Here is a 9,530-nt window from a genome sequence, read left to right on the forward strand (position 1 = left end):
AAAGAAATTGTTCAGACTGGGCTAACTAAACAAGAACCAGTATAAAAGTCCTTCACACATACAAGTTATTTGGCTCTTTACTGGACTATGAATGCACAAAGATATGTCCATGTAACCTTGCTTTAAGGCACAAGGAAAATGGCATAGATATTAAAACATCAGAGGCACCATGTGAGAAAGGCAAAAGTAGAATAAAAATGAGGAAGCATTTGGCAACTGTCACCTGGAGCCAGAGTATTCCATTTGGTGTGATTAGTCACACAAAGTACATTATTAACTCTTCAAGCTGATACAAGGCACAATAAAAAGGAAAGCAGGAATAGAAAAAACAGGTATACTGAAAAAATACCTCAAACTGATGGAGCCATGGGAGCTTGGCTTGCTTTAGGTTTAGAATTCAGGACATTATTCAGACCACCAGTCTTGCTGTGGGTTTTCTGGGCAACCAGTCCAATAGTTAGGATCCCATGCACTGAAGTGGGGATATTAAGTTCCTTTCCCTCCACTTAGAAAGATTAAACAAAAAGTACTTAGAACCAGATGACTGTAATAATGAAACAATAAAATGAAATAATGAATATTTCAGGTAACTATTTTAAGCAGTGTTAGATGAAATAGAAAGTGTTGCTTACCCTCCTTAGTTTATGATCCTTTCCTGAAAACGTTTGGAACCAAAACTATGTGTGTGTTTCATTGTGCTTTGGGATGTAAATCATTGTCACGAATACATCTATTAAGTTAAAAAAAGTTTTAAGAAGAAGCAGACTGAGTGCCAGTGAAGGTATTGCTGTGCTAAACCTCAAACTGGGAAAGGGTTCTTTTTCACCTGTTCCACTTGCTGTGCTAAAACTAGTCTGTCTTTAAAAAGTACTCTTAAAACTCTCAGATGTTAAGAAACAGATGTTAGAAGATTATTATAACACAGAGCTAAGTGATTTTTTTTTTCCCCTGAAAGAAAATCCCTGTAAAACAAGGCATGAATTTAAACTGCACAAGTGATCAGCTCACAAGCAGCTCACCATTTTGCTTACACACACTTGTTCTGAGTCAGGAATCCTCACTAAAACGTGCTATTCTAGCAGGCACTACCTACTTTGCTCTGCTATTAATCACTCATGATGCAAGCACTCCCACCCATTTCTGAGAACATTGTAGGCAGTCTGATAACTCACAGGCTTCAAGCTGGCTTTATAAACTTGCTCCACTTTTGCATACTTCCTCATACTGCTAGTTTCTCTGTGAAGATGAAGCTGCTTGTTTACTTAATCTTGCTGAAGACGGCTCTCCTTGCTGTAACAGATGTCTTTGCAGCTGTTTCAGAAGATGAAGAGGATGCTAAAGAAGGAAAAGTTACTGGGACTTGTCCTATAAAGCTCAAAACTAATCAGAAATGTGATGAAGGAGAGGATTGTCCCTATCAGATAAATCTGCCTCCCATGACCATCCAGCTACCCAAAGAATTCAAACTACTTGAGAAGACTCTCAGAGAAGTACAGACCCTTAAAGAAGCAGTAAACAAGCTGAAGAAATGCTGCCAAGATTGCAAGCTGCAGGCAGATGACAACCAAGAAAGAGACACTAGTAATGAGTTCCTGCCACCTAATGCAGAAACTCCAGCAGAAAACAGCAAAATCATCCAAGATAACAGAGTAAAGGAACTGCAAAGCAAGGTTAACAGAATGGCAACCAGCTTAAAAAATGCAAAGAGCCAAATTCAGACACTGCAGGGTCGTTTAGAGAAGATGAATCTCATAAATATGAATAATGTAGAACATTATGTTGACAGCAAAGTTGCTAATTTGACATTCGTGGTGAACAGCCTTGATAACAAATGTTCTTCTAAATGTCCAGCAATGCAACCAAGACCTGGTATGTAACCTGTTAATTCTTGCTGCCTGTATAAGCTTTCTGTGCGTTGCTCAAACAAAAGATAAACAATTTAAAGCATGTTTTAACCAAATAGCTGTGTTACTAACTTTACAAGTATTTGCTCTTGCAGTGTTTATTTATACTCCTGTAAAACATTTCAGCTGCCACTAGAGGGTTACTGGGAGCTGCAGGTGTTCTGTTCTTCCTATAATTAGACTTTACTATGAGATTTAAAACATAATTTTTCAAATTACTTGTTTTTTGCAATTCAATTAGCTTTATTTTACTGAACTACCCTTCATTGAGGCTTTTGAAGATCAGTGAACTACATATGTTTTATCCTTGGATGAGAAAGGGTAAATTTTCCTAAGGTATGCCTTAGAAAACTGCACGTGTTTGGTGTTTTGTTTTTTTTTTTTAATGTGAAATACCTACTCTTCTGAAAAGGTCTGCATTATTGATACATTAAACATCAAGTGAATATATTAAAACGAGTTTTTAAAAGATGAATAACAAAGTAATTTGTCTGTCATCACACAAGGCTCAGCTAAAAAACTCTTTAACAGTCACAACTGGGTAACTTATGTATCAACAACTTCACTAAACTTTAGCATTTCAAAAATATTTTTTAATTATTTTTTTAATATATGCAATATAAAACAAGAAACAGGTGTTACCACTGACAAACACTTTTTTCTTTTATTTTTTAAGCATCCTAATTAATATCAATAAACAGATCTAATAATTTTTTTCTAATGTTGACTTCTTAAGGGAAGACAGAGGGTTTTTTTAAGTAATGAAGTTGTTGTATCACTTAAAATAATCTTTGAAAACAATAAATATTTAGTAGATTGTCATGTATTCTACCACTTAGATGTCATACATGTGAAGTTAGGGCTCTCTAGAGATGAAACAGAGAAAGATCAGGCTGTGTTATAGTTTTTAAGCCTTTGTGGCTTAGTGTTCACATTGAAAATTAAACTTTTCTTCTGTCCACCCATATGGAAAATGGAAGGATTTGAAAATGTTGCAGTGTATGCACAGCTGAAATTCTTGAAAGTGTGAAAAAAGTAAATTAATAATAATAAAGGTAATGCTATGACTATATCAGCAGTCAGTTTAAAACAGATATAAATGAGTATAAATCAATTGCCTTAATTCAGATATAAAACATTCACAAAAAGAACAAGTGATATTTGGTACATTGGTAATGGGCAATGAATCAAATTCAAGTACAGTACTTTGCAACAGACTATATTAATTTGAGATATTTCTCACAGTTATGGAAATGTTGGGTAATGTTCATAGCATGTGATCATGGAGACATTCCTTGCATGTTACAGTAGCTGATACTAAATGTGTTTGTGGCATCAATATATACCTTGTGAAAACTAGCAAGGATAACAGCTACAACTGTTTCCTATACAGGAGCTATTCTTGCATCCACTCACAGTAACAGCAAAACTTTCTTTAAGCAGGAGTTGAATCAGATTATAAAAGCATTTTATCTGAAATATATATTCTTTGCTAATATCTGCAATGAACCTTAGTCCATGAAAAATCTTACACCAAATTCAGTGAAGTAGAATCTATTGTGGATTTAGATTTGGCTCTTAAGCCTTTGATTCCTACACTTTGTGCTTTCATAGCTGCCCAGTTTTCTGTGCTGGCAAAGAAGGAGTTCTGAGTCATATGGCCTGCTGCAGCATGAGAACACTCCTCACTTTCAAGAAGTAGTTTGTTCAAATTTTCTAGGAAAAATATGTAATTTGAGTCTACAAATGAACATGCCTATCAATCCAAATCTGCTATAGGAATGAACATCATGGTTTTGACTCTTAACTCAGAATTTCTGAGAGCTCTCTGTGTCACTCACTTAAGAACACAGAATTACAATGCCATGCTGTTGAATACAATTGGAAGACACTGTGGATCAAAAATGGATTTTAACTCTGCAGGAAAAACGTGGGGAGTATTTTTCTTCTGAATAAAATAAACCACTAACAAGTGGGGAGAAAGCTGTATTAATGGTAGATGCTACAACTTTTCTTTACAATAAATCCAGCAACATCACATACACAGGAAAACATCATCACTTTCCTAGGTTCATCTTTCTAGGAATCACAGTATTAGTCCAATAAATGAATGAGACATTTTATTACCTTTTTCCTGCTTTCTAAAGTACAGTCAACATTAATGCATGAAACATTCCTAATGATGTTATGTTCTGCATGATGTCAGCTGAACAATAGCCAGGTTAAAGTTATTCCCATATGGAAAAATTGTCTCTCTGCCACACTGTCAGATGAAGATTTAAATTACAGACAGGGTGTGATGGTATATATTTAAATACAATAAGCAACAGGTGTCTAACCATGAAGCATTAAAAACGTGGACTGAAGAAATCAGGCTGAATTTACAGGAGGTAGAGAAAGGATAAAGAGAGGAGCAGAGAAAAGGAGGAAGGGGAAATCAGATAATCAAAATGCCCTCTTATTAGTCAGTTTTGGAACAAAATGTCACTGAAATAGGTGGGGTTTTTTGACAGCTGATGCAGAGATCCTAGGTGGCATCTATTATAGAGTCAACCTGATTGAAAAACCCTGTTTCTCCCTAGAAATGAAATTGCTGTTACCCTCTTTCCTATGTAGAAGTCTCTCCAAGTTCTTTATGTCCCATCAGTCTGGGAAAAACTTTGTTTATTTTTAAATTGAAATGACGTTAATTCTAACACTATTTGTTCTCCCACCAGTTATACAAATAATGCAGAGGGACTGTGCTGATCACTACACAGCAGGCAGAAGGAGTAATGGAATCTACAGGATTAGCCCTGACCCCAGAAATGATAGCTTTGAAGTTTACTGTGACATGCAAACCCAGGGAGGCGGCTGGACAGTACTGCAACGGCGTCAGGACGGTAGCACTGACTTTAACAGAACCTGGAACGACTACAAAAATGGCTTTGGAAACCTCAGCAGGGAGTTTTGGCTGGGGAATGACAAAATTCACCTCTTGACAAAGAGCCAGGAAATGCAACTGAGAATTGAACTTGAAGATTTCAATGGTATCAGAGAGTACGCAAAGTACGAACACTTCTACGTGGCCAACGAGTATCTCAGGTACCGCCTGAGTGTCCACGGCTACAGCGGCACGGCCGGGGACGCCCTTCACTACAGCAAGCATTACAACCACGACCAAAAGTTCTTCACAACTCCAGACAAGGACAACGATAGGTATCCTTCAGGAAACTGTGGAGCCTACTACAGCTCTGGCTGGTGGTTCGATGCCTGCTTGTCTGCCAACCTCAATGGCAAATACTACCACAAGAAGTACAAAGGTGTTCGCAACGGCATTTTCTGGGGCACGTGGCACGGCATCTCTGATGATATTCCCAGTGGATATAGGCAAGCCTTTAAGTCAGCAAAAATCATGATCAGACCCAAAAGTTTTGTGCAGTAATCCCATACCTTTCCCCTAACTAGTTTGCATTGGATTGCACTCAAAATCACACTTACACAGTATTATACTCAGAATTCAAGTATTCAGTAATGTTTGGCATAAAATAGTTCTAGACAAAACAACATATTTCCACATACATTTTTAGAGATGGTATGTATTAAAAAAGCATTCATGCTTGTGAAAAATTACTGCTAAAACGTAGCACAGTTTAAGTCTTGGTATTGTTACGTAAATATTCTAAACGTTGCTTTGGTGCTTTTATGGACTATGATAGATGAGATTTTATGACTTAAAACTTTTAAATATTCTTCTACACGTTGTGTCTGAATGAACACCTATATTTTAACCTGAAAATAACTCACAGGTATAACTGGTAACATATCGATTTGTCAACACTTAGAATGAAAATTAGTATCTCTGAAACAGCCTGACTTCTGTATCCTCTATCCATCACAGCTTCAAATACCATGGAAATATCCATAAAAATTAGGAGAAGTATTATGAATTATTTTTTTAAAGGACTAGGAAACAGAAGTCCATGTGGCTTGCACAAAGTCAGAAAAAAAAGCCTTGAAGTAAACATAAAGAATTAAGATGATTTCTCACATCTTATCCCATTTATCAAAGATTTTTCAAAGAAGTTGGTTAAAGAATTTAATTAAAGCAAGAAGAAATAATGTAAGGAGCATGTAATGAAAGTATTTCTTGCTCATTTTGGTTCTTCTGTTCAAGCTCAAAGTCTTATTTGTCATTTGTGGGAGAAAGGAGCTGTTACGTAGCTTATTGCACATTTATACAGACAGGTAGATGGGTAGGAAGAAGACACATAAAAAAGAATTAATGTCTTTGCATCAATGCCTCAAAATATATATAAAAAAATTTTCCAGTGCCATTTCTCCTGAATCTTTTAGCTAAGCCAAATTCCACAACATTACTCTTGTTGAGACTCTAGCTCATTTATGTACTTCTAAATCTAGGTGCTATTGAAATTGTAAGAAAGACTATAAATATCTTGTAAGATACAAAAAGATTGTGTTGTCTTAGTTTTTTAAGAACCCCTTCTGTAGCCACAGACACATGAGCAAGCCACTGCCAATTATAAAGAGAATATGTGAAAGACTTCTGAAATGCAACAAATGAAAAAAACCCTAATTTTCAAATACTTTAGGAAGTGCAAATTATTATTAAAGCTCATGTTGTAGATAATGAGCATAAATCTGCTACACGTATCTGTTCCTCACACTGGAAAAGACTCTATATCTCTCTATAATTCCAGTGACTAACATCTGGAGTAGAAATGCAATGTATCTTAGCAAGAGGCTATTTTGCTATATGGCTTACAGCAACTCTTGAGATGCAGGTAAACTATAGTAAGACTGTATTTCTTTACCAAAGTCTGGTCTTTGCTGGCATAGCCTTTTTGGTTCAAACAGACATTAAAAAAAATAGTATACACCTGACTTATACTTTATAAATAGAACTGATTTTTACTGCTTTTTAAGATGATAACAAGGAACTGTTACGGCTACAAGCTACACAAATGAGCAACAGCAGTAATTGCTAAACTATATATATTAATATATATTTTAAGGAAGTAAATACTTTGAAGGATATTTCAGTGAGTAATTTGGTTTATTATATTTCAATTTTAAAGAGTAACAAAATTTTAATTTCAAGATGTATTATCTTTGCTTGAGAACATGTTTTGAAGCTAGAGAATATTTATTTTGGGATAAAAAAGGATTGTCTAAACAAAACAACAAAAAAAAAGAAACATGAAGTATTGGTCAGAAGAGCAAATATCTAATTGCATATGATTATATTTAATAATCAGAATTTGCTCCTATTCATAACTAACTAGGTATGACTTACAGTATCTACCAGCTTCTACTTGAAAATGTCTTTTTTCCTGCTAAGTTGTTGGAAGAGAAACTGTCCAATTTTTAATCCTGTTGAAAGGAAACTTTGTAAAATACAGTTTTGTTTTGTTTTTTTAACCAAACAAGCACATGTGTCTGATGTTTTAAAAAAAAAAAAAAAAAAAAAAAAAAAAGGAAGGATGCATAATGTTGTTACACAGATCTGAATATTACCTGCCTGGAACTGTTGTAGCTGAATCTCCACCCGTGTGTACTAGTTTTACAAAGTATAACTCCATCTACTTGTTGCAAGCATAATTTTTGTTCTTCCTTGGCGTAATAAAATTAAAGTCACCCTGTTAAAGCTATACTACTGTCACAGATGGTTTTTATGGGGACTATAAAAAAAATTATCACAAGTTGCTTTATTGATTTTCTGTAAAAATTGAAGCAATAAGAAAACACAGATAACTTCAGATGACCAACAAAGACAACTATGTGATGTGCTAAGGGAGTAATTGCTAGTAACAATAGTTCTTAAGAGGTCTGGTTTATGACACTTCAGCTGCTAGATAATACCAAAGGCTGAAACCTCAAAATCCTATTTTAGAAGAGAAAAAAAGTAATTGTGCAATCAAGAGTTTACACAACCTGTATCTTTAACATGAAAGATGAGAAGCAAACTCATCTGTTTTTATGTAACACACAACCTTTCAGGTCACATGCAAGTTTCATCGAAGCTTTTGAGTAGAAATAATACTCCAAATTAAATCATACAAGTTTTTATACAAACAAAAGCACTTGGTCTCTGCTTAAGGGTTAATAGTTCAAAGCATTTATTTCCGTTTATGGAAAACATCTAACACTGATTATGCTGTGAAAACACTTGTGGTTTTATCTTGATAATATTTAAATTGTGAACTTCAGAGAGGAAGATTCCTAACAGTGGGTTTGCTAGCAAAACTCTTGCGGGTTACTTCCAAAAAAGAGAGTCATAAACCCATCTGTTCAATGTGATTAGCCAAGCAGACTGTAACGTCTTGGCTTTCTATGCGTTGTTTAAGAAAAAAAAATAAAAATGAAAGAACCCCACAAAAACAACAGAGAAAAAATAAAAAGCAGGTCTGAAAGCAGTGATTTTAATTTTTTCTTCCTTTTTTAATGCAAATACCTGTTTCTCTAATGGTGTGTTTTGGGAAACACTGCAATCAAACTCAGAATGAGTTGTGAACAACAGGTAGTTTGACAATTTGGTGGAAAATAAACTTGCATTTATGATATTATTCTTAAAGGAAATTAAGATAAAACTCAAATCACACCTAGAACAATGTGTTAATAACTTAAAACCAAAATCAAACAAAACAAAAAAACAGCACCAGACTTACTTAGCTTCCATAACTTCCATGTCATAGAAAAATCAAAACAGGAAGGATGCGACTAAGTTTCTACAGAGAAAAGAGATAAGAAATAAATACTGGCTGACCAAGAAAAAGATTTTAGATGTATTTTTATAAATGTGTTTGGTGTGGGGTTTTTTTCAGAATATAAGAGAAAAATAATATGATATATATGGGCCTGCAAATATTGACAGAAGTTTCAAAGAAAAATGGCTGAGCGCTGCTAGACACAAACATTGCACTTACTAAACTGATCTGCTTCATTCACAGCTTTAATGAAACTTTTATGGAGTTACAATACTTCTGCCAGAAGGGAATTTAGCCATCCCCCACAATTGTAACCAGAAAACGGTATTTTAAGATGAAGTGTCAAATCCAAGTCCTGAAAACAGGATATGAATCAATATTACTTTTTAAGGCCCTGTTCCCCACACTTTCCTCATCTCACTACAAGAAGAATCTGCTTGGAAAATAATAACTGGAAAAAATACCCCCAAGACAAACTGATTGCCCTGTTTTAGAATATTAGATCTTAAATATATATTTTGAGTGAGAAAAGTGGAAGAGTGAGGCAGCTTTGGAACATAAGACAGCAACATGTTTGTCTTTTTCAGTCTCGTGAGCCTCAGGAATTGTTGAGAAAAGGCAAAAAGGCGAGAATATGCTGCAGGTGAAGGTTATCCCTTCTCCTACCCTCTCAGCTTTTACAGAGCTGTGGTTCCTCTGTGTGGCATGAAATCTGCACCTGATTTTGTAACAGCACAGAAGAACCAACACTCCATAAATGCTTTCAAACGTGCATTTCAGAAAAAAAGCAGAAATAGCACCTGCTTTGTGATGAAATACGAACATGTTCAAAAGCACCCTGGCCTTGTTTCCTCACAACGTTATCTGCTAGTGGTAAAAAGAATCTCTCAACAGAAAGAGCACACTAAGGTGGCTTTCT

The 9,530-nt window shown here is 35.2% G+C and overlaps 1 protein-coding gene across 1 annotated transcript; it reads left to right on the plus strand.

Annotated features, from left to right (window-relative positions):
* Positions 1–1,168: 1,168 nt before the first annotated feature.
* On the plus strand, positions 1,169–5,328 carry FGL2 (fibrinogen-like 2). Its single transcript, XM_010001798.1, has 2 exons — positions 1,169–1,869; positions 4,622–5,328. The coding sequence occupies exons 1-2, from the start codon at positions 1,245–1,247 to the stop codon at positions 5,326–5,328; spliced, it is 1,332 nt and encodes a 443-aa protein (XP_010000100.1). The 5' UTR covers positions 1,169–1,244.
* Positions 5,329–9,530: the final 4,202 nt, after the last annotated feature.

The sequence above is a fragment of the Chaetura pelagica genome, unplaced genomic scaffold (genome assembly GCF_000747805.2).
Source record: "Chaetura pelagica isolate M959 unplaced genomic scaffold, ChaPel_1.0 scaffold137, whole genome shotgun sequence".
Taxonomy (NCBI): domain Eukaryota; kingdom Metazoa; phylum Chordata; class Aves; order Apodiformes; family Apodidae; genus Chaetura; species Chaetura pelagica.